Consider the following 24,777-nt stretch of genomic DNA (forward strand, 5'->3'; position numbering starts at 1 on the left):
TTACCCTCCAAAAAGCAAAAAAAAAATGTGATTGTGAAATATTTAACAAAATAAATTAAAATACTAAAAAAAAGTTAATACATGGTTTTCCAAGTTAATATACCCCCACAAGGGAAGCTTATTTATAGTTTACTGAACCATTTTTCTTTGAATTTAATACCACTGACCTACAAGTTATGATTTAAGTGGCTTTGAAAGATTTCCACCCATACCCCACTCCCACTCCCAAATTTCTCTTATTGTTGTTCAGTCATGTCTGAATCTTCATGTTCCCATTTGGGGTTTTCTTGGCAAAGACACTGAAGTGGTTTGCCATTTCCTTCTCCAGCTCATTTTACAGATAAGGAAACTGAGGCAAACCAGGTTAAGTAATTTACCCATGGCCACATATCTAGTAAGTGTCTGAGGCCAGATTTGAACTCAGGAAGAAGAGTCTTCCTGACTCCAGGCAGGGCTCTCTATCCACTTGATCACCTAGCTGCCCTTAAAATTTATCTTCTATCCTACTTAAACTACTCTATTTGGGGCACTTTTACTGTCCAATACTCACTTTGGTTTCCACTATAAAAATGCCAACATCTCTGGGAAAATTAAGGGAACAGGCTCTTCCATCTACACCTCAGTGTGAATTAATTGAATCAGTTCATTTTCCTCTTAATACCTAGTTGAGATTAGCCAGTTTTGATGGTGGTCAGAGAAGAGAAGACACCATTATGGACCAAGAGACACTGATGAGAGGAGGGCATACCTGGGTGGAGCTGGACTGAGCAGCTGGAGGGCAACATGAGGAGAAAGAAGTCTGACAACACTGACCACAGACTAGTGACATCTTTTGGCTTCCAGAGAGCATTGCTCAGGCAACAATAGTCAATGTTAGGTAGGGGGACCTTAGGGTATGTGGATTTGGTTTTTTAAGAGAAACAAATGCCCCAGAGTGGCAGCAACATCCTGCACTGATTTTCTGTAAAGAACGACCCAAGGATGTGCCAAAGCAGGCTCACACTGGCTGCTGAGAGACAAATGTTCAGTGTGAGTAGTTATACCTTGAAAATAGGCAAATGTTACAAATAAGTGCTAGATCGATTTTCCTATCATTTGTCACTCTAGTCTTAAGAAAGTCATTGAGAAAATGTCGATAACGGATTTAAATTAAAGTGTGTCCTACAATCATTTTTTTTCTGATAGTTGGCTGTTAAATATTTACCAGCACAACCCTAAATAAAATTCTCACTTTAGAATCTACAGAAAGTTACCATTAAAATGCAAATGTCACCTGAGAAACATAACATACTAAGCCACGAACATCTACTAACACAGCACCAGCACCAATGGGTTTATCAAATTAATTAGTTTCCATCCAGAGAAGCAGAGATCAGGGCCCTGAGGGACTGGGGGAGAATATCAAAAAAATTCTACTAGCGAAAATTAGGGAGAGGAAAGGTAACACATTTGTCTAGCACTGGCCATGGTCTTAGGAGATTATACACAAAAAATTTACCCATTCTTGATGCCCTTAAAAAGAAAGGGGGGTGGGAAGGGTTTTGCCCTTACCTTTAGGCTCACATGGCTGGTCTCATTAGTCTCCAGAAGTAAGATCTTTTCTGTTGGAATATGGGACCACTTCTTCTGACGAAGTTCGTTATTCTTTCTATTTGCCCTTTACATAAACAGAACTGGTCAGTTGGTAGCTATCAGCAACCATGTCATGCAACCTCATAGTATTTAAAGAAATTTGGAACATATTGGTTCTCTCGGGCATTCCTTATTAATTGGTGTGGTGAAATAGGGTGGACAGATGGTTTACCTCTATGTTCTCCAAAATGTGGCATGAGGGTCTTAGAGCAAAGCTTTCTGTTGAACCTTAATGACCCGTTGTTAGCCCTGGCTCTGAAACCCCTCTGCTGCTTTTGATAGAATCATAGACCTATAAGAGTGGTGATGGACCATAGACGTCCATCTTATTCAATTTCCTGCCCACTTTAGAGATGAGGAAATTGAAGCCTAGAAAGGACAAATTTTTGCTTTGATTTGGTTTATTTTTCCCCCATACTCAAATAGTGAGCTAGAGAAAGAGATGGGGTCAAAAATCTAAATCTCCTAATTCTCAGACCCAGTGACCTTTTCACTCTACTACACTGAAAAATAAAAGAGAAAGGTCAATAAATGAGAGCCTTAAAGATAAATTTTAATTGGAATATTGTCCAAGAACAGATGAACCAGTTTGTGAAAATACATGCAACTTGCATAAAAACAGCATTGCCCTTACAACTGAACTAGATTGCCTCTGAGATTCTTCATTAACCACTCAACTACCACGCAGAAAACCTGGGTTCTTTCAGCAGCAGTGCGAAAATCTCTTAACATTCTACAAGGTAAGTGAGAGCACTGGAGGCAGAGCACTGGGGCAGCTAGGTGGCACAGTGAATATAGCACCGGCCCTGGAGTCAGAAGGACATGAGTTCAAATCCAGCCTCAGACACAACACAAAAACTAGACCTTGGGCACGTCACTTAACCCCAATTGCCCTATCTTCCCCCCCTCCAAAAAGAAAAAAAAAACAACCCCAAACTCCATCTCTGATAGTTAGGGCTTTCACAAATTCTGTTATCTCTCTACAACTATCTACTTCTTTGAGATTTATCTTTACCTTAGTTTCCCATACTTAGGCCACCATGTTATGGAAAAATAATTCCAACCTTATTCTAGACAAGTTTCCTTCTCCAAGATTTTCAGTTCTGGAAGGTACAGGAGGCCACTAATTTTCTTTCTCTATTCACCCATAAACAAAAGACTCTTCCAAACATTGAATTTCCCCTTGTCTAGTGGCGGAACAGCTAAGGACAATGTTCTCCATCATGTTGGGTAAAAGGTTATTGTCCTCTTCCCTGTATAAACCTCCAAATAACAAACTAGAGAAGTAGGATCCTTGGCTGATTAAAGAATGTATAATACATACAAAATAGACTACGTCTGGGCAGCTAGGGGGCAAAGTGGATAGAAAGCCAGGCCTATAATCAAGAAGACCCATCTTCTTGAGTGCATATCCAGCCTTAGACACTTACTAGCTGTGTGACCCTGGGCAAGTCACTTAACCCTGTTTGCCTCCATTTCCTCATCTATAAAATTAACTAGAGAAGGAAAAGACAAACCAGTTCAGTATCTTTGCCAAGAAAACCCCAAATGGGGTCATAAAGAATCAAATATGACTGAAAAAACTGAACAACATACAGTCTTGGCACAGTTGCAGAAAGGGATTGTGATAGGAACAATATCCTAACCCTTCTCCCTGTGGAAGTAAGACCAGTTTTTATTAAAAAACTATTGGGACCTTCCTCAAGACTTGGTTGGCTGGGGAAAACAAGGCTCAGCCTGTGTCATCGCTTCCTGGTTCTGAGTATGAAGCAGCCAGGAGGAGGGGCACCAGAAGCTCTCTCTAATCACCAAGGACACCTCAGCCTAGGGAACTTCGTTCAATGAAATCAGCCTGAGACATCTGCAATGCCTCCTGTCCTCTCCTTTTCTTAACTGTTGAATGATCTGTGCATGTCTTATCTTCATTTAATATTAAACCTAAACTACCAAAGGACTGGCCTTAGTTTGGTCCATCCCAGAACGTGGGTTCTTGTTTATTAAATATTTTGGCTAAAAGAAAATTGTATGTAGACTACACATGGATAACCAGTCTTAAAATAATTTCTCTATTAAATCAGAATTATTTTTAAAACTATGCATACACATAAATATATACACACATAGATAAACAGTTATCCCTTCCACATCGTGCCTTTCCCCATCACAGATTTGATATATCTCAGGTTGGCATAAGAAATTAAATGGCATGATGGAAAATGCAATCCACATCCAGAGAAAGAACTATAGAGTTTGAGTGCAGATCAAAACATACTATTTTCTCTTTTTTTTCTTTCTCATGGTTTTTCCCTTTTTTCTGATTCTTCTTTCACAACATGACTAATATGATTGTACATGTATAGCCTATGTCAGATTGCATGCCATCTTGGAGAGGGGGGAGGGAAATGAGGGAGGAAAAAATATGGAATTCAAAATCTTATAAAAATGAATGTTAAAAACGATCTTTTCCTGTGTGACCTTGGATAAATCACTTAACCCCAATTGCCCTGCCTTTCACCTTTCAAAAAAAAAAAACCCTATCTTTTCAAGTAATTAGAGAAAATAAAATATTATTAAGTGTAAAATGAAATGTGAAGTATATTCAATCACATTGTTCACACTAAAATAATAAATATTGTTCGTATTGCTAAAAAACAAACAAAAAAAGAAATTAAAAGGGAATTTTGGGGGTAGTTTTGTGGAAGCTATAAATGACACACAAAGGCCAACAGATGACAAAGAAAAAGTTTAGAAACTCAGAAATGCATAAAATATAGGTATAGTATTGTATAATATCAACATATTTTATCTTTTAATACCATAATAATTCATATCTCTTCTCTAGTATGAAGAGAGGACCAAAAAATTTTATGCAGATTTTCTAGATCACAGGAGAACTGCAACCCTAATCCCTGTGATGTGAAAGAGATAACTGGATGACACACACACATATGTGTGTGTATATAAATAGATATAGATATGTACAAAAATATATACATGTATGTACATAGAATACACACACACACACACACACAAATATATACTGCAGTAGACAGTGTGATAGATCCAGAATTGAGTAGGAGAAAGAAAGAGAGCTGTACTCCTGAAAAATAGAACAGAGCTTTCAATGATCTCAAGTTAATCCTGACACAAAAAAGTATCTTTTAAATATTAGTATCCTCCCAGAAAGGTAGCATGACTTAGTGGATTGAGAGCTGCCCTTGGACTCAGGAGGACTTGGGTTTCAGGCCTGCCCCTGACACTTCACTGCCAGGGTGGCCCTGAGTAAGTCCCCAAACCTCTCTGCCCCAGGCTATTCTTTGAGTCTCTAAGTAGCAGAGAAGGTGCCCATCTGCTTTGGTAGGAGGAAACTGCTCACCCCTAGCTCCTTGTGGTAAAGAAATCACAAGTCTGGTTAAAAAATATCCTCTCCTGCTATATGGTTATGAGTCATGGAACACCATGGTATTTGAAGAATCAAAATTGTGGGAACTCAAAGAGAATGCAAAGGCATAAATTGGCTGCAGCATTTTACTAAGAGTAGCTTGCATGCTACTTAGAATAAAAAATATCATCCAAGAAACATTTGATTTGAAAAGGAGTCCCAGAAATGGGCTGATTCTTAAGTGAGAGTGAAGTGACTGATGGAGAGTGAAAGCACACTGCTCCTTGATCTTGGTGCCCCCACATTGCCTCCAGGGCAGTGATGGTGGTGGCTCTACTTGCCTCCAGGTTTATGCCCACATCTTTACTTTTTGGCATAGCTGCTAATGGAGGAGCATTGCTTGGGGCTTCTGGCTAGTTCATCCTATCTGGTATGCTTCAGTCTAGTCCATGACCTCAGGCATTTGCACAGAGTAGAGCACACTTGTCAATTAGTATGGCCACATTAATCCATATGAGAGTTATCTCCTGGAGAACCAAGCTGAAGAATGTTGGGGGATTTCCATGCTGACTAGTAGGGACCCATCTCTAGCTTCTATACATCCCTGCTAACTAGAAAAGGAGCTACAGAGATACACATACAAATATATTATATAGTATAGCTATAGCTATATAGATACATGTGGAAATCAGTGTAACAGGGCACTGGTCAATGAGGGTGCTGTCCTTAGAGCATGCAAATGTGCCTTTCTGATTTCTGTCCAAGAGGAGGCTTGGTGGGCCTGTTCCTTGGCATACATATTCTGCTCCAGTATAGGGAATTTCCACATTGGTAGTTCCCTGAACTGATAAAATCCTAAGTAGATCCAGACATCCCCTCAAAGTGAATTAAAAAAAGAAACAAACAGATTAGTTGACAAATGTCTGTTGAATTTGTTAGGAACATTTATTGCTGTTTATTTATTGTCAGGAACATCTATTAAGAACATAATAATTATCAAGTATAATTATAATAAGGGGCAATACTACTGCTGCTTTTATCAAGCTTTTAAAGTTTGCAAAAAGTTTTACCCACATCAGCTCACATGAACCATGTGAGGATTCTGAGAGCTTCGGTACTAAAGGTATTATTATCCTCATTTTACAAATAAGGAACCTGAGGCTCAGAGAGGTCGAGACTTACCCAAGGTCCTACAACTAGTAAATATCAGAAGAGAAGTCTGGGAGGCATCAAGGTATATTCAGAATCAGTTCAAAGAACCAGGTTCAGATCCTGTCTCTAATATTTACTACCTATGTGACCTAGAACAATTTGCTAGACCTTCTTAGGTCCTAATTTCCTCATCTATAAAATAAGGGCAACCCCTTTATTTAGAGTAATTAATTAATGATTAATTAGACAATCTCTGAGATTCCATCCATGTTTAGATCTAATTACTAGATTTCATGAACTCATGCCTTCTTCACTGCACCATGCTGCCTTGTGTGGAAGTATGGATTAAGATAGTTCTGAATAGTAGAAGGGGTGTGTGTGTGTGTGTGTGTGTGTGTGTGTGTGTGTGTGCAGGCCTGAGCTGCCACTGATAGGAGAGATGGTACCTGAACACCAGTAGAGCAATGAGTAGTACAAATATAATGGCTCCTGTAAGTGCAAAGACAGCAATCAACAGGATTTCAGGGTCTATGGTAGAAGAGACAAAGAATAATATATTACTAAAAATCACTAAGAAGAAGCCTCTAAAAGCATTTATTTTAAAAATCACAGTTGTTGGGGTGGTTAGGTAGCACAGTGAATAGAGCCTCCTGGAGTCAGGAGGACCTGAGTTCAAATCCAGCCTCAGACATTTAACACTTACTAGCTATGTGACCTTGGGCAAGTCACTTAACCCCAATTGCCTTGCCCTCCCCCCTCCAAAAAGCAAAAAAAAAAAAAAAATCAGTTATTAAAGGCTAGAGTCTAGGTTTTTCCAAACTTTTCCCTGAATGTTGGTTCATCTTCTTTGGCCTCTACATGTGGTCTTCTCCCTACCCTTCGAAGAGACTTAGACTACTTCATTGGATGTGGGAAAGGAAGGGGAGAGAAGGAGAAAGGATGATACAGCCACCTATACACTAAGTATTTCTTCTCTCTTATCAAAAATTTTGTTGAATGTTCCTCCATCAGGGCATGCAGAGTCATATGGCATTAAAATTATGTTTCCAGCATACGCACAATTTTGATGATAGAAATTTGCTGTACCAGAAAATAATAAAAACTAACATTTATATACCTCTTACTATGTGCCAGGTATTGTGCTAAACACTTTACAATTATTATCTCATTTAATCCTCACAACAACCCTATTATTATGCTAATTTTACAAATGAGGAGACTGAGGCAAACAGAGTCTAGGTGACTTGCATGGGGGTGCACAGCTTGTAAGTGTCTGAGGCTGAATTTGACCTCAGTTCTTGCTGACTGCAGGTCCGACACTCTAGTCACTGTGCCACCTAATTGCCCCAATAGATAGAAAACCACTGTCTCTAGGCAATGCTAGAAGAGGAAGATGGAAAACTATGGGAATGATCCTATAAAAGTAAGTAGTGGTATTGGACAGCCTAGAAAAAATAATTTTTCTCTGTTTTCTCAAAGACATTGAGTACATCTAAAGGAAGGCAATTGGGTGAGGTCATGCTATACAAGGAATGAAGATATATGGGTTAGATCAATGATGTCAAACTCAGATTGAAACAAGCTGTCTATTGACTTAGAAAACCACAAATTAACATTATCCAAGTTGTATTGTATTTTTATTTATTTGTTAAACATTTCCCAATTACATTCTAATCTGGTTCAGGAAGCACTCAGGAGCTTGCTTTTGTGGGCTAGATGAAGATATGGTTACAAGGATTCAGAATGGGTTGAATAACCATACCTAAAGATTATTATTATTAGGTTGATAGAATGATTCAGGACAGTCTAATGAAGTGTTTTATGGATCTGCCCTTGGTCTTATGCTGCTTAATATTTTTCATGAATAACTTAATTAAAGGTACTGATGACATGCTTATTGAAATTGCAGGTGACACACATGAAACCAGATGGGATAGCTAACTCATTGCATGAAAGAATCAGAATCCAACAGGATCTCAGTAGGCTAGAATGATGGGTCAAATCTAATAAGACGAAAATTAATAGCAACAAATTTGAAGTCCTGCATTTGGGTTCAACAATCATCTTCACAAGACAGGGAAGGTTTGGTAGACAGAAGGTAGTCTCAAAAAGATGTGGTGATTTTAGCTCAATATAAATCAATAGCCCAATGTGGCAACCAGATAAGTTAACAAAAGAAGTAGGAATGCTTAACCTGAAGAGAGATCTGTAGTAGGGAGAGCCTAAGATCACATGTAAAAAAGTATGTCTTATTCCCAAACAGCAGCATAATCACAATCCAAAATGAAGTAACAGATGTTAACATTTTATTCTCAGGCAATATTTGCCTGAGAATATTTTAGAATTAATTCATTAAGAACCTTCTAAAGTGTTTTGTAGGCAGTCCATCCAATTAGTTGGTGTTTAATCCTATAAGAACCATGCTAAAATTAATCTAAATTTCTTCTATACCTTAACAATAAGTCAGGCTCCATCAGCCTATATCTGACCAGGTTGGAAACTCCCAATGCCAATATAAGTAATTACTTAGTATCCCTTCCCCCTAGATACATGTGCTTTTAGATAAAGCTCTAGACTAGAGAATCAGAGACTAAGAAAGGCTATCTGGTACTGGTTCAATGTCATTCCCAAGCAGATTTTCAGGAAAAGAATTAGTTAAGGTGTTTGAAAGTGAAATGGAAAGAAGTTATTTTGTCTCTAGCCATATTCCACCTACATAGAATATTGGCAAATCTAATATTCAAGATAATATGTTTAAGATTAAAATCCTAGAAACACAGGCCATAGCAAACAATGAAATCTGCTCCTTGCTATTAGAAACTATTTTAAAAGGTGAAAATGTATCAAAGGTACATTACTTACCTTTTCCTATTTCATCATAGGGAAGTTTATGATTCTTCCAGCTGAGATCGGGGTAGTTCTCATGCCAAATGGTCTTGTTTAGATGGGTGTCATAGTATAAAAGAACTTTGTACTGTGGCAGTAAATGAAAAGAAAGTCAGTAAAAAGAAACATGCATTTTGTTAGACCTTTATGAAACTTATATGAACTAATGCAGTGAAACCAGGAGATCCAGGGGAACAATTTGCATGATTACCCCAATCACGTAAAGGAGAACTACTTGGGAGGATTTCAGAGTTCTAATTAATGCAGTGACCAATAGCAATTCTGGAAGACTGATAAAAATGAAGTTATGTATCTAGGAGTGTGCTGGTAAACATGTTCTCAAAAAAATGTACACAGAACATACTTTTAAATTTAATCTGCATTTTCTCCATTATTTTCTTAAGTCTAGACAATGAAAATGACTACACATCAAGCCCCAATTTATAGTATTTGCAGATTTCCAAGGTGTGAATACTCACACTGAAAATTAAGCAATTGGCTCTTTGACCAATTTGAGATAGCTTCAGCATACCTCTGTCTGTTCCCCACCTCTTATCAGAGAGTCAGTGGACTAAAGATGCTGAGGAGACATGTAGATAGGACCAAAATGTAGATTTCTTTCCTTGATTATATTTATTGGTTACAATTTGGGAGGTTGGGGTGGGCAGGGAGTTGAGAGGTATTGAGAGTGATGAAAAACAAAAAGAACATTATTTAAACACTAAAAACAAGGGAGAAGGAAGTTCAGAAGGGGACACAGACAAGCAGCTTTGTCTACTGTGTTATATGTAAGGTAGACTTTATCTTTTTAATGCAAAGTAATATGCAAAGTTTTAATGCAAAAAATAAAGTTATAATTTCACATATAATACTCTTTCCTATTTTTTGTTTGTTGAAATATTCATGTTTGTTGAATTCATAATTTAAGACAATAAAAAATAAACCCTTCCTTTTTGATTTACTTTCCTCTCCTTTCAACTACACTAGAACTTCTTCTTGATACTTGGCAATACAGTGAGGTATTATATATGGAACCTCTCCATTCGGTAGCCTATCTGAGAATTAAATTGCTATGGAATCTACAACTTGGTTAGCTTAGGCACAGTCCTCATGTGGGTCAAGGAACTTTCCTCTGTAGCTAGAACCTCAGACTATACCTGTAACCCAAGCCTGATACCTCATACTTGTATTTATGGTGATCCATCCATGCCCACATGGGAAGGAAGGAAGGAAGGAAGGAAGGAAGGAAGGAAGGAAGGAAGGAAGGGAGGGAGGGAGAGAGGGAAAAGGGGTGGACAGAGGGAGAGGAAGGGAAGAAGACAGTTCTTGCTTTTACCAAATTTAGCATGTGGATAGAAAGACAGGCCATGTGGTACAGATTGAGATAAATAAATAACATAAAGTAACGATGAGATGGCATGGTGTGTTTCATTGCTTATTGGGAACCCCTGTTTGAAGAAGTCCTCTCTACCAATGCAAGTGAGCACCTCTCAGCATTGTGAGCAGCTTCCTAAGGCAACAAATTTGAGAGAAAGTGCCCACCTGCATTGGTAGAAGGGACTTCTTCAAACATGAGTTCCCAATAAGCAGTGAAACCACAGATATAATCCCTTTCTATAAAGTAACAAAAATAACTGTAGAATGGGAACAGTTCAGTGGTATCGAAATTTATAGAAGGTCAGGATTAATATAATGTATACCCTTTGCCCTCTGGCATAATTTAATTTTGGGGGAAGAGAGGGTGATTCAGTCAGGAAAATCCCTCTACCAAAGAAGGTATGTACTATTATTATATCCATTTTATAGATGAGGAAGGTGAAGCTAAAAGATGTTAAATAGCTTGTCCATGGTCACCCAGCTAGTGTCGGAGGTTCAAACCTAGTTCTTAGTCTACTAGGCTGCGTTTCCACCATATTCTTGCTATTCTCGTTATCTTTCCTCATTTAGTTTTTAGAAGCCAACATACCTCATTGGTATTTGATGAAGTGTACAGAAGAGTCACATTACTGTCAATATCCCCCCATTCATCCAGAGTCACAGGACCTAGAGTTCCTGCAGGGAAAAATCAATAAGGATTAGTAGTCAATATTCAGAATCAACCCTAGAAATGTTAGGACACTGACACAGGATAAAAGTAACAGCCCAAATCTCAAAACTTCGAAGTGGCAGAGCCAACACTTCAAAACCACTGTTCTGCTTATACGTGGCAAGCAAGTTTCTAGAGAAAGTCTCATGGGAAAGGTATAGGGAAAATGGCTTCTTGTTTCAAAGTCTGGGCTTTAAATTACACCTTCAGTGATCCATAAGATTCTTTCTTTATGCAAAAGGAATCATCCCAAGCTTGTAATACCTTGCACCATAATGTGAAGGCAGATGGCACCACCAAAGTTCTTACACTTTCAGGCTATAGAAGATGCTATGCTGCAATTAAACTGAATGAATGAATGAAGTACTTTTTGCTTCCAATAGCTAATTGAGGATGTACTGAATTGGTTCTCCCAGGAACTCTCTGAAGAACATTTATGGAAAAGTAAGTGTTCTTATTTACTTACTGGAGGTTTCCTGATGATTAACAATGACTCTTACCTAAAAATGTATATTGGGTCAAAGACTCAAGTCAAATTGATCATGTTTGCCACTTGCAGCAGGATAACCATTAAGCTGTGATTTGTGCAATTTGTATTAATACACTGAGATAGTAGGATCATAGTGTTTTTCAGCTTATATTAGCCAGCAATGAATTGGAACAGCCTTAGGCAGACACAGTCATCGATGACTTCTTAAATAATTGTGAGTGGATAAAAAAAAAAAAAACCCAAAGCACATTTTTCTTTCTCTTCCCAAACCACCACTTTAGCATACATGCCTCATATGTCTCAGAATACAGGAAGAAAAAACTTGTGGCCATTCTTCACCAATCATTCCACCATACATTCTGCCTAGCTCACCTCTATCACATACATTGTGTGGAACTATGCTGCCATCTAGAGGCTAGAAAGGAGATTTCAATCATTCATATCTAATAGTCATCTCTGAGAATGCTGAGGAGACTCATCTTATTAGGGGAAAATTTCCTCTCCTAGAGAACATCATGGTATCATAAATTTAAAGTTAAAAGGGACTTTTTAAGACATCTAGAATAATCCTCACATTTTACAGATGAGGAACTAGTAGAAGTGGAATTTGAACTCAGGTCTTCGGACTAAATTGCTCTTTCAAATGATCAAATAAGAGAATATTTGTCAGAGGGCTTAGCATGGTACTTGGCACATAACAGGTTATTGGAATAAAAATTCTTATTCCTTTCCCTTTCAAATGTGCCAAATTTTGATGATACATTAAGAGTTCAATGCAGAGGAAAACAGTGAAGGAATGATGCACCATAAATTTAGAGCTGGGAAGGGCCTCAGAGATTGTCAAGATTTTACTTGTGTTATAGATGAGGACCAGAGGTCCAGAGATGTCAAGCTACTTGTCCATTGTCACACAGGATGGAAGTGGCAGAGCCAGGAGCTTTGAACTGAGGTCTTCAGCTTCAAAACCCCGGCTCTTTCTACTGCACCATTCTGCTTCTGTGTGGCAAGAGAGTTTCTCGAGAAAATCTCATAGAAGAGGCATGCGGTTCATGAAGAGTAGCTTTTGTTTCAGTCTGAGTTTTTAATTTGTACCTTTGGTCATTCACAAGATTACTTCTTTTATGAAAAAGAAATTATCCCAAGTGTGTACTTCAAAAAATAGACAGATGAATGGAGTATGTAGTGCTTCATATAACAGAATTTCAGGCAGTTTCATCTATTGTAATATCCATAGCAAAAAATTAAGAGATCAGAAAGATTGAGGATTCTGGGGTGAAGGAGACAGAGGTGGGATGGCAGAACAGCAATAATGTATTGGAGGGGTTGTGAGGTAGAAGGCAGGTCTGCAGCATCTCCATAGAAGAGGCATCAAATACACTTGGTAAATGTCACTAGTCCAGACAAAGTGGGCAATATCACCCCCGTGGGGGCGTGATCCAGGGAGATGGTAGCTTCAGGTGCAATTGAGGTGCATTGAATAAAAATAACAGGGCAGTGGAAGCATAAAGAAAGAAGAGGAGAAAGTTTGGAAAAACCATTTGTACATGTTTTATCTGTTGTGTAAATAGCTGTAGTCAACTATTATACCTTTGGTAGTCTGTCTTGTATGCCAAGAAAGAAAGCTCAGTAGAGGGAAAATCTGAATTGAAGTATTCAGAAATAGAAAAGTTGTTTTGACAAATAGTGGGTGAAATAAAGTCATAGTGATTAGTTATTTCCCAAATAAACACACAAAATGCAAATTATAACCAATCAGTGGTCAAGTCAGCTGACAGGTCTTAACAAGCAAGTGTTGGCAAGCAAGAGTGTTGTGCATTGTTAGAAAGTCCAGCATGCATCAGCAAGAATATGTGTACATACTGACTTATTTATAATATGATAATATACAATTACATGACACAATATTGCATCATCAAAATTCCAATGCAGAAACACCCCACAAATTTACAATAAATTTAATATAAAATTATATAAAAGTGTATATAAAATTAATATAAAAAACAATATTTTTTGAAATGATGCTAATTTTATTTTTAAAACCTGTTAAAGGGTTAAAGAAAGTAGATTTATGGGGGCATTGAATAAATTTTTAAAGGGGGTAGTAGGTCAAATAAGTTTGGGAAGATCATCTAGAAGATCATCCTCTACCAATGAACTGTTGTAATGGGATGGATGTGACCCAAGGTGTTTAAAGATTTTTCTAGTGAAGTGAAAACTCTGACAAGCCCTCCCAAGGTAGAGAGGCTTCAAGTACAAGCCTTTGTAAAAGAATGTGTGTGTGTGTGTGTGTGTGTGTGTGTTGTCTGAGGGAAGGTTATCCCTTCCACATCATGATTTTCCCCATCATGGTTTTGATATATCGGGCATTGGCATAAATTAAATGGGAATTTGGAGGGGGTTTTGTAGAAGTTGCAGACAACACAGAAAATGTTTAGAAGTTCATAAATGCATAAAATATATGTATAGTATTGTATAATATCAACATATTTTATCTTTTAATACCATAGCAATTCAGACTTTTTCCTTGGTACAAAGGGAGGGCTAAAAAATTCTAGGCAAATTTTCCAGGTGGGAGGTAGAGGGGGGTGCCACACTACTAACAAACACGATGTGGAAGGGATAACTGTAATCTGTATGCACATAGATGTAATTCACAGATCTCTAAGGTCTTAAAATATAAATAGGAAGCTAAGTTCATATTTTCTGCCTAGCTAATTAAAACTGGTGATGTGGAAAAGGTAAGGAGTTTTAGGGATAGTTACTCTCAATAAATTAGACAATTCTGGAATTCCTGGGGTGGAGCTCTCTGTCTCTCTGTCTGTCTCTCTTCTCTCTTTTTCTAACATCCTGCTTTTTAGCCTTCCCTCTGCCAACCTTTGAAAGTTGAATTATGGATCTCCACACAATAGACATATGATAATGTTTCGATTGACCAGCCCATCAAATCCTTCTGTTGCTGCCTAAGATCAATTCAGATGTCAAAACCTTTCTTCAACTTTCTTTAAAAGGTGCTGATTCTACACACATGAATTTTATCCATAAGTACCTTGGAAAGTGAGATTTCGAAAAGCATATGAAAAAGAGTCACTGGACTTGTCTTGAAGTGCTTGCTTCACCATGTGTCCAAAGAGCATGACTGCATCCATGTGGGCAAGAACAAAGTCATCTTTCACCTAAAAGGAAGGGATTGTGGGGAGCACCCCACAGAAAATTTGAGTCCAGACAAATATTCTAGTTTTAAGCTCATATAACAAGGCTATATAGTTGAGTTCAGCACAAGTCTTCACAAATAGCACTATGAAGTAGATGCTACAAATAGTATTCTCCCTATTTTATGAACAAGAAAACTAGAGCTTAGGAAGCTTAAATGCCTGCAGTTACCCAGCTAATAAGGGTCAGATTTGAAAGCATGTGTCTCTTGACTTCTGAAAGAGCATGCTTCCCACCCTAAGATAGCACATTGGCAGAGTCATATAGAAGGGTCTCAGACTATAGCAAGAATGGCAATAGCTCTTGGTCAAATTACATGCCACTTTGTGTGCCTCACCTCAACCTGGACCCCTGACCCTTCAAGTTCCCGGGACCCTTACAAAGCCTACTAGATATCCAAGGTCCCCTACACTAGTCTTCACCTGTCTGAATTTAGCCTTCCCAAGACTCTAGGCTAAAAATGTGTGAATAAATATTTTCACATTAAGATCATGATTGATTATTGTGCTATTCAGTCTCTCCAATGATACTTTAATTTTTAACAAAGGACAACATCTTAATCCAAAAATGAATCTCTAATGGTGACAGGCTTGTCTAAGGGATATTTAGCAGGGTGGGGAAGGGAAGAGGAATGAGAAGAAGTTTCATCAAATGTTATTACATGTCAATGCCCACCAGAGAGGCAAAACTGGGGGACCCCTAAGAGCTCCCCATGTTCATCTTTCTGCTTAAGTGTCACAGATGCTTCTCTCAATATGAAGCTTTCATGACAATAGAGTAGTTCAAGCCTAATCCTTAGGATGGTGATGTGTGACCTTAATGATGGTGATAGTGTGTGAGAGGAGCAGAAATTGTTGTCAGGTCTAGAGATTGGGGCCCCGTTGTCCAGAACAAAGAAAATTGTACCAAATGTGGGTTACCAATGAGATATTTAGTAAGTTAGATAAGCTGGAGCTCGTAGGCATCAATGTCAGCACGAGGACGTTTTTCATGTAAGGAGCTGATGTGGTATTCTCAAAGTACCGGTTACTGAAATAAAAAGCATAGGTTTTCTTTTGAACACAGATACCCGAAAACAAAGATGAAACTTTCTTATGATATAAAGGAGGTTTAAATCAGCCTCAAAAATAGCTTCCTCGTAGCTTTTCACCTCAAAAAAAAATTGTGTTTGGGTCACAAAATTTTCTATGACTTCACTGTTCTTCACACCTTCCCCCCACTGGTCCCCACTAAACTGTGAGCTCTCTGAGAGAGCTTTTTTTTTTTTTTTTTTTTTTCCGTATTTACAATAATTAGAACAAAGAAGGGGCTTAAGAAATACATGTTGACTGACTGACACATGTTCACTTTTTCTTGCTCTTCTCTTGGTCAATTGACTGTGAATAGGGCAAGCTTCTAGACAATATGCCAAAAGAAATATGAAGGAGAATCAGAAAATGTTGAATTTATGCTGCTTTATTTTCTTTAGACTTTTGGTATGTAAACTGTACTTTTGAAGCTAAAATGCACTGGTATATTTAGCAATATTTTTTTTAAGATCTCACAACTTTTACAGATATTGGTATCTGTGAGTGGAAATCAAAATCAGGCATTCAAGCCTATTTAACAAATGAGGAAGGGGAAACAAAAACAAGTTGGTGAACTTTTCTGACGTTGTCCCTGCAAATATACAGGGGATTCAGGTTTTCTAATTAGTAATAGTTAGCATTTATAGAATGTATTAACATTTGCAAGCTACATTATAAACAATATCTCGTTTTGTCTTCAAAACAGCCCTGGAAAGTAGGTGCTCTTATTTTATCCCCATTTTATGGATGGGAAAACTGAGGCAAACAGAGACTAAGTGACTTGCCCAGGGTCACAAAGCTAGTAAGTGTCTGAAGCTGCATTTAATTTCCAGTTTTCCTAACTTCAGGCCCCTTGCTCTATCTACCTAGCTGCCTTTAATTACTATGCTGCTTGAATACTAAAGCACTCTTTTTGAATCTGACAAAAAATACTCAACATTTCTTCCTATATTTCATTGTAAAGTCCAACTGATTAAGAACAGGGTTCAACCTGAAGGACCCCAAAGGAGATTGAAAATTAAATAAACTTGAATACTAAAGCATCCTTAGGGGATGTCAGAAAAGCTTCCCAGATAGGGTATGATGGCTATACTGAGGAGTTCCCTCAGGAAGGATTTCAAGAGATGAAGAAATACAAGAATTAGAGATCTAAATATGGCCTACTCCAGGATTATTATAAAAAACATCAATTGGAAAGTGTACTACAGTAGAAAGAGCATTGGCCTAGAATCAGAAGACCTGAGTTCAATGCATACTGCCTATGTGGTGTTGGGTACTTCTCTGGGCCATAGATTCTTCATCTATAAAATCAAAAGTTTGGACCAGATGGCTTCCATTCTATGATACAATGAAAGGAAAATCGAAGCACTCCTTTGGTTCAATATACTAAGACTACTGAAGCATTCTAACCCTTGTGGCTAGCCTGATTCTTTCTGAGCATTTAACATTTCTTAAATAGAAGAGCATGCTTTCCCCCATGCAGTGAAAACATGATCACTTAAATGTATTCACTGTCGATGATATGGCTAGGAAAATATGACACATAGTAAAGTAATAGCCTTTGGTTTGAACTTTTAAAATTTGAACTTAGATAAGCAATAATTAATCATCCCCTCAGACAAGGAAATAATCATGTGACTCAAACTAAAGCAAATGGCCAGAAAACCACCACCTACTGAGTTCCCCATTGGCTCTTTTCTAAGACTGTCTACTATAAATTAATTTATAATAGTTATAAGGAAGGAGAGAGAGGAAATTCCTTATCCAGAATTCTACTTCCCTGGTCTTAGTAAGGAGAGAATTTTTTAAAAACCTCTACATATTTTATAGTTTATATTTCCCTAAGGGCAAAGATCAATTACACAAGTCAGTTCTTTTTATCTAGAACTCACCTCTTATCAAACAGGCCCAACAAAAGTAAACTGGGAGCAAAGGCTGTTTGTTCATAATGGAAGGCTGATTACATTCTTGGGTGTATAGAGCCAGTAATCAGTTGATTCATTATTGCTGCTAGACTTGGCTAGGCAGGCGAATGAGAGTGCAGGGTAATGGAGCTTCCAAATTCCCATTTTATTTCATCTTATAATGAATTCTAGCCTGTTCACTGCTAGCAGTCATACTGAGTAGAATCAAATAGGGAATTTCCAGCTGCCCCCGGATATCACCTCAAATTCAACATGTGCAAAATTAAATGCATTGTCTTCCCCCTCACCCCACTCCTACCTGCCAAATTTGCTTTTCTTCTTCCTCCCACCTTCCCTATTTTCTTTTCACGATTCTACCATCCTCCAAGTTATTTAGATTTTAAACCTCAGAATCATCTATGATTATTCACCATCTCTCTCCCAAGCTCTCTACCTCTAAAATGTCTTTCACATTCCTTTCTTTCCACTCTCACTGCCTGAATCACTTCTGCCTAAGCTATTGCATTAACCTCCAGACCAGTCTCCTTTTAATCCATCCTGCAAATAATTACCCAATGAATCTTCTGAATGCAGTTCTCATGACATTATTGTCCCATTCAAAATTTCCCATGGGTCCCCATCATGTCATCTGCTTAGTAAAGTTCACTTTACTTGATCTGGCATTCAAGATCCTTGATAATTAGGTTACACCCTATCTTCCCAACTTTATCCTGTGTTACTCTTCTTCACTCACTCTATACTATGGCCAGATTGAACTACTCATCATTCTCCCATACTTAACTATTCTCTCCTATCATCATGCCTTTGCTCACCTCATTCCTAATGCCTTAAAATGCCCTTCCATCAAGTTCTTCCTGTTGAAATACTACCCATTCTTGTGACTTAGCTCAAATAGTACAGCTCCCTTCTCTGATTCCTCCAATTAGGAGTCATCTCTCCATCTTCAGAACTTACACAAAGCTTTGTTTTATTTACTGTATGAGCAGTAAAAATAACTATAACAACTTCAATTGTACTATTGACAGTTTACAAAACATCTTTAACATATTTTCTAATTTTGAAACCCCTATTCATTATATTCCACTTTTGATAATCGTTAGCTATATGTATCTTATTTCCCTTTAATGTATTGTAATTTCCTTGTGGTTAAAAACCATGTCATATATTTCTATATCTCCCTCAGTCTTAACATAATGCCTTATGAATTTTAGCCCTTCAATAATGTTTATTGAAAATCACTCTTGGGCTCTCAGTATCCTCATTTGCAAAATAAGGAAATTAAGCTAAGTTATTTCTAATGTCCATCCCATTCCAAAAAGTCTGTGATTTTTTAATTTAATGGAATTTAAAGAAGAAATGAAGCTGTAGTTCAAAAACAGTATACATCTTCAGTACGTCATCCACAGATGCCATGTAAACTGTGGCAGGAGACTATGTTTCATAGGGAAGAGTATTTATAAGATCATAGCTTGAGAGTCACAAAGGGCCTCAGAAGCTCTTTAGTCCAACCCCCTAATTTTATACAAAAGAAAACTGAGGCCCAGGGAAAGGTATTTAAGGTAATAAGCTTCAGGTAATAGTGGGATTTGAACCTAGGACTTCTGAGTCTAGACCCAGTGCTCTACTCACAGTACCATTTTCCTTTATCACAGAGTCAGGAGGAGGAGAGTGCTTGGAGTAATACTCACTTGAAAAGATCCACCAGAATGATGATAATGTCTTCATCTGATTCGTGATTACCCTTGAGGGCATTAACAGAGTCTGGTGTGCCACACATGATAATCACTGTGAGGGGAAGGGAAAGAGACAAGGCCAGACATGAAGAGAAACACAGAAACTCAGAGGAGGAAGAGACAAAGAAGTCATGCAGTTTAATTTACACCCAAACAGACCTTCTCTTTCTATAATAACACAAGCCATGGTGATCCAACTTCTATCTGAAAACCTCCAGATGGGAGAACTCAGCACCTCCTAAGGCAGCTTGTACTCACACACACACACACACACCACATATATATACCTAAATGTATACATGTGTATGTGGGCATAATAAATAATCAGTAAACATTTACTATGCTCCTACTATGTGCCAAGTATTTGTTCTAAGAGCTAGGGATACAAAAAGAGGCAAAAGATAGTTTCTGCCCTCAAGGAATTTAAACTCTAATGGGGGATTGACAACATGCAAACAAATATATATAAAGCAAATATAATTCATACAGGATTTATATATCTATATCCATATGTTTATATAAATAAAATTTCTACAGGATAAACATGAGGAATTAATAGAGGGAAGTCACTGGAAATAAAAGGGGTTGCAGAAGGCTTACTGTGAAGGTGAGATTTTAGTTGGGACTCAGGAAGTCAGGGAACTCAGTAGTTGGAGCAGAAGAGCAGTGTTCCAGGGATGGGAGACCGTCAGAGAACATGCCTGAAGCTGAGAAATGGATCATGTAGTTTGTGGAAGAGACCAGTGTCACTGAATCAAAGACGATGTGTTAAGAAGTAAGGTGTAAGAAAATCGGAAAAATAAAAAGGGGCTGGGCTACAAAGGGCTTTGAATGCTAAACAGAACATTTTATATTTGCTCCTGGAAGCAATAAAATGCCACAGGAGTTTATCAAGTAGGGAATCTGTGTTTTAGGAAAATTACTTTAGTGACTGAATGGAAAATGAATTAGAGTGGGAGAGACTTGGGGCGGGCACACCCACCAGCAGCTATGGCAATCTTCTAGATATGAGGTGAGGAGGGCCTGCATTAGAGGGGTGGGAATGTCAGAGTCAGAGTCAAAGTCTGGCAGTGTCAGAGGAGAGAAAAGGGTGTATTCAAGAGATGTTGCAAAGACGGGCCTTGTCAAAAGACTGGATATAAGGGTGAGAGTGAGGAGTCCAGCTTGACTGCAAGGTTGAGAGTCTGAGGTACTGGGAGGGTGGTGGTGTCCTCTATAGTAACAGAGAAGGTGGGAGGTAGGGGGAGGGTTTGGGGGGAAGATAATAAGTTCTGTTTCGGACATTCTGAGTTTAAGCTGTCTACTGGACATCCAGTTCAAGATGTCTGAAAAGTCATTGGAGATGTGAGATTGGAGGTCAGTGGAGAGATTGGGGCAGAAAATGTAGTTGTGAGAATGATCAGCCTAGAGATGGTAATTAAATCCATGGCAATTGATGGCATCACCTAGTGAAGTAATACAGAGGGAGAAGGCAAGTCAGTAGCAGGTCTTGCCTTAGCAAGCCAGGGGCAGGCCTTGGGGGCAACTGAATCAGCAGCAGTGGTTTCCAGAGTTCTCAGGCCACAGATAGTAAAATGGTTGGACAACCAGTCAGAAGGAGATTGGAGGAGTTCTTTTGCTGGCATTGGGCGCAGAACTCTGTTACGTTGCCCATACAAGGATCTGGGTCACAGATCTGGGTCTCGGTCCCAGGACGAGGAAGATCACTAGCACACCAGAGCTTGCTGCCCCAGGGGAGTGGGGACCCTCCTCACAGTGTCAGGGAGAAAAAGAATGCTTGTGGTTGCTCATAGACAGCTCCAAGTACGGGCTGAGAGAGTAGTAAATATACCTCTCATTAGATCATACGAAGAACTGAAAACTTACTGACTTCCTGAACTAGCTCTGAAAATAGCTGCACAAAAAACCCTGAAGCTTTGTACAGTGCCTTCTCCATTCCAAGGGCAGAGCCCAAATTTAGCATAAAGTAAAAGGTTAAGACATAGTCTGGAAAATGAGCCCCAAAAAAAAGAAAGAGAAAAAGAACCTGACCATAGAAATTTACTTTGGTGGCAGGAAAGATCAAAATACAAACTCAGAAGAAGACAAAAAAGGCAAAACTGCTACATTCAAAGCCTCAAAGAAAAATGTGAATTGGTCTCAAGCCCAAAAAATAATTCCTTGAATAGTGTCCGTGGCAGGGGCAGCAGCAGCTGCTTTTGGAGCTCCCAGCCCACAGACAGTAAGGAGCTTGAACAATTGGTCAGAAGGAGATGACAGGGGTCATTTTGCTAGCACTGAGGCAGGACTCTTTCGGTTTGTCCATACTCAGATCTGAGTCACAGTCCTGAGTGGCAGTCCCAGGAGGAGGAGCTGTGAGAAGGAGCATTAGCATAACAAGATCTTGCAGCCACAGCCACAGTGAGGGGGGACCCTCCTCACAATTTCAGGGCTAGTGGTCTCTCACAGACCAGAGCAAAGGCCAGGAGAGGGTAAACACCTGTGATAGTAATGGAATGTGGAGATTCCCTGTATTGGCTTGGTTTTCAAATTGATTGTGTTAAAACCCAGAGCTTGTTAATCCCACCTGTGGGATGGACTTGTTGATGTGAAAAGAAAGTCCTGAACTGGGAGGAGCTGGTGACATAGATTTGGAGAGACAAGAGAGAGGCAGAAGACCTTTATCTTTTTGGAAGCAGCACCTCGTGGAGAGAGAGAGAGACTAAGAGAATTGCTGGTGGCTGCTTTGAATTGCCCTGGACTTTTGAGACCTGCCCCCTGAGCTGCCAAGGACTGAGGAGACATGGCTGTTTTGCTGGTACTTTGTCTGTCTGTTTTGATATTATTTTGCCAGATTTGTCCACTGGTGAAAGACTGTCCTGTTGAAGAAGTCCTGGAACCTGGCATTTGGTTAAAAAGCCCTGAGACTGTCCTGCAGACAGAGAGTGAATACTGTCCACTGGTGAGGGACAGTGCTGTTGTTGCAGGGGTCTGGAGACTGTCCTGCAGACAGAATGAATACTGTCCACTGGTGAAGGACAGTGCTGTTGTTGCAGGGGTCTGGAGACTGTCCTGCAGACAGAGTGAATACTGTCCACTGGTGAAGGACAGTGCTGTTGTTGCAGGGGTCTGGGAGCCTTTCTGTTGGTTCAGAAGCCCTGAAGAAGGATTTTCTTGTTGTATGTTTACAGAAATCCTGGGAGAGGGCTTTGCTAATGTGTTCAGGGGTTCTAGGACTGTTCTACAGACAGAGGATAAATTCATGAAGGGATTGGCAATGTATCTTATGGCCTTGCTAAGCCTTGTCTCCCCAGGAACTAAGATTGCTGAGAACTTGCCTCGTGTCAAGATGAAGAAAAGACCTCTATTTGGGTATTAAGTGCTGTGTTTAAACTTGATGTAACTCTGGGGTAGATTCAATTGTGATCCAGGGGTGGGGAACTTTTGACCTTATGTTTGGAAACTAATCTCCATTTGAGAAGAGGGGCTTTGTGGTGGACTTAATTAAGGTATAGCCTAGGGGTGGAGAAGTATTTAGAACAGAGACTTTGTAATTGATTGAATGATTGGAAGGTCCTGGGGTGGGGTAGTACTTGGAGATTATTTAATCACGCTTAGTAAATGCTGTATTTGGAATGATGTCATGTTTTGATCTTCTCTGTTCTTGGTTTGTCACTGAATAAAATGGAGAGCACCTATGCTGGTATTCTGAACCTTGGGAAGTTGCCTTTCTTTTGGCATTACATTACAACACCTCTCTTTATATCATACCACTATGGAAGTATGGAAAACTTACAGGTTCCTAGAAGTATCTTTGAAAACAACTGCACAAACCCCCTGAAACATGGAAAAGTGTGCCACCTCCCACCCCCTACGTACACCCTGGAAGCAGAGCCCTACTTTAACAAAGACTTAAAAGTCAACTAATAAGTTGGGAAAATGAGCAAACAACAGAAAAAGAAAACCCTCTGACTATTGAAAGTTTCTATGGTAACAAGGAAGATCAAACACACACACTCAGAAGACAACAAAGTCAAAGTTTCTACAAACAAAGCCTCCAAGAAAAATATGAATTGGTCTTAGGCCATGGAAGAGCTCAAAATGGATTTTGAAAATCAAGTAAGAGAGGTAGAGGAAAAATTGGGAAGAGAAATGAGAGTGATGCAAGAAAATAATGAAAAATGACTCAACAGCTTGGTAAGGGAGACACAAAAAAATACTGAAGAAAGTTAACACCCTAAAAAACAGACTAGGCCAAATGACAAAAGGTCCAAAAAGCCAATGAGGAGAAGAATGTGTTAAAAAATAGAATTGGACAAATGAAAAAGGAGGTCCAAAAGCTCAATGAAGAAGAAAATCATTACTTGAAAATTAGAATGGAGCAAATAAAGGCTAATGACTTTATGATAAATTAAAAAAAGATAAAACAAAACCAAAAAATGAAAAAATAGAAGACAATGTGAAATATCTCACTGGAAAAACACATAGACATGGAAAATAGATTCAGGAATTTTAAAATTATTGGACTATCTGAAAACCATGATCAAAAAGAGAGCCTAGACATCATCTTTCAAGAAATTATCAAGGAAAACTGCCCTGATATATTCTAGAACCAGAGAGTAAAATAGAAATTGAAAGAATTTACCAATCACTTCCTGAAATAGATTCCAAAATGAAAACTGCCAGGAATATTATAGTCAAATTCCAGATTTTCCAAATCAAGGAGAAAATATTACAAGCAGTCTGAAAGAAACAATTCAAGTATGGTGGAGCCACAGTCAGGATAACACAAGATTTAAAAGTTTCTACATTAAAGAATCAGAGGGCTTGGAATATGATATTCTGGAGGGCAAAAGTGTTAGGATTACAACCAAGAATCACCTACCCAACCAAACTGAGTATAATCCTTTGGGGGAGAAAATGGACATTCAGTGTGATACAGGATTTTCAAGCATTTTTGATGAAAAGACCAGAGTTAATAGAAAATTTGACTTTCAAATACAAAAATCAAGAGAAGCATTAAAAGATAAATAGAAAATGGAAATCATAAGGGACTTAATAATTTTAAACTGTTTGTATTCCTACATGGAAATATGATATTTATAACTTATGAGACTTTTCTCATTATTAGGGTAGTTAGAAGGAGCATATATAGACAGAGGGCACAAGTATGAGTTGAATATGAAAGTAAGATGTCTAAAAAATAAAATTAAGGAGTGAGAAAGGAATGTACTA

At 38.6% G+C, this 24,777-nt stretch overlaps 1 protein-coding gene across 1 annotated transcript in view; it reads right to left on the bottom strand.

Moving 5' to 3' along the window:
• GUCY2C (guanylate cyclase 2C) overlaps nt 1-24,777 on the bottom strand; it is a 115,770-nt gene that overhangs the window by 45,169 nt on the left and 45,824 nt on the right. The window contains exons 6-12 of the mRNA XM_069101450.1: nt 19,519-19,615; nt 15,759-15,867; nt 14,675-14,801; nt 11,019-11,104; nt 9,029-9,140; nt 6,613-6,694; nt 1,552-1,657 (exon numbers count right to left, since the gene is read on the bottom strand). Coding sequence (XP_068957551.1) covers nt 1,552-1,657; nt 6,613-6,694; nt 9,029-9,140; nt 11,019-11,104; nt 14,675-14,801; nt 15,759-15,867; nt 19,519-19,615 — 719 coding nt within the window. The remainder of the gene's footprint in view (nt 1-1,551; nt 1,658-6,612; nt 6,695-9,028; nt 9,141-11,018; nt 11,105-14,674; nt 14,802-15,758; nt 15,868-19,518; nt 19,616-24,777) is intronic.

Source organism: Petaurus breviceps, unplaced genomic scaffold (assembly GCF_028583685.1).
Source record: "Petaurus breviceps papuanus isolate PSGF00001 unplaced genomic scaffold, PetGlider_PUasm1.0 470, whole genome shotgun sequence".
NCBI lineage: Eukaryota > Metazoa > Chordata > Mammalia > Diprotodontia > Petauridae > Petaurus > Petaurus breviceps.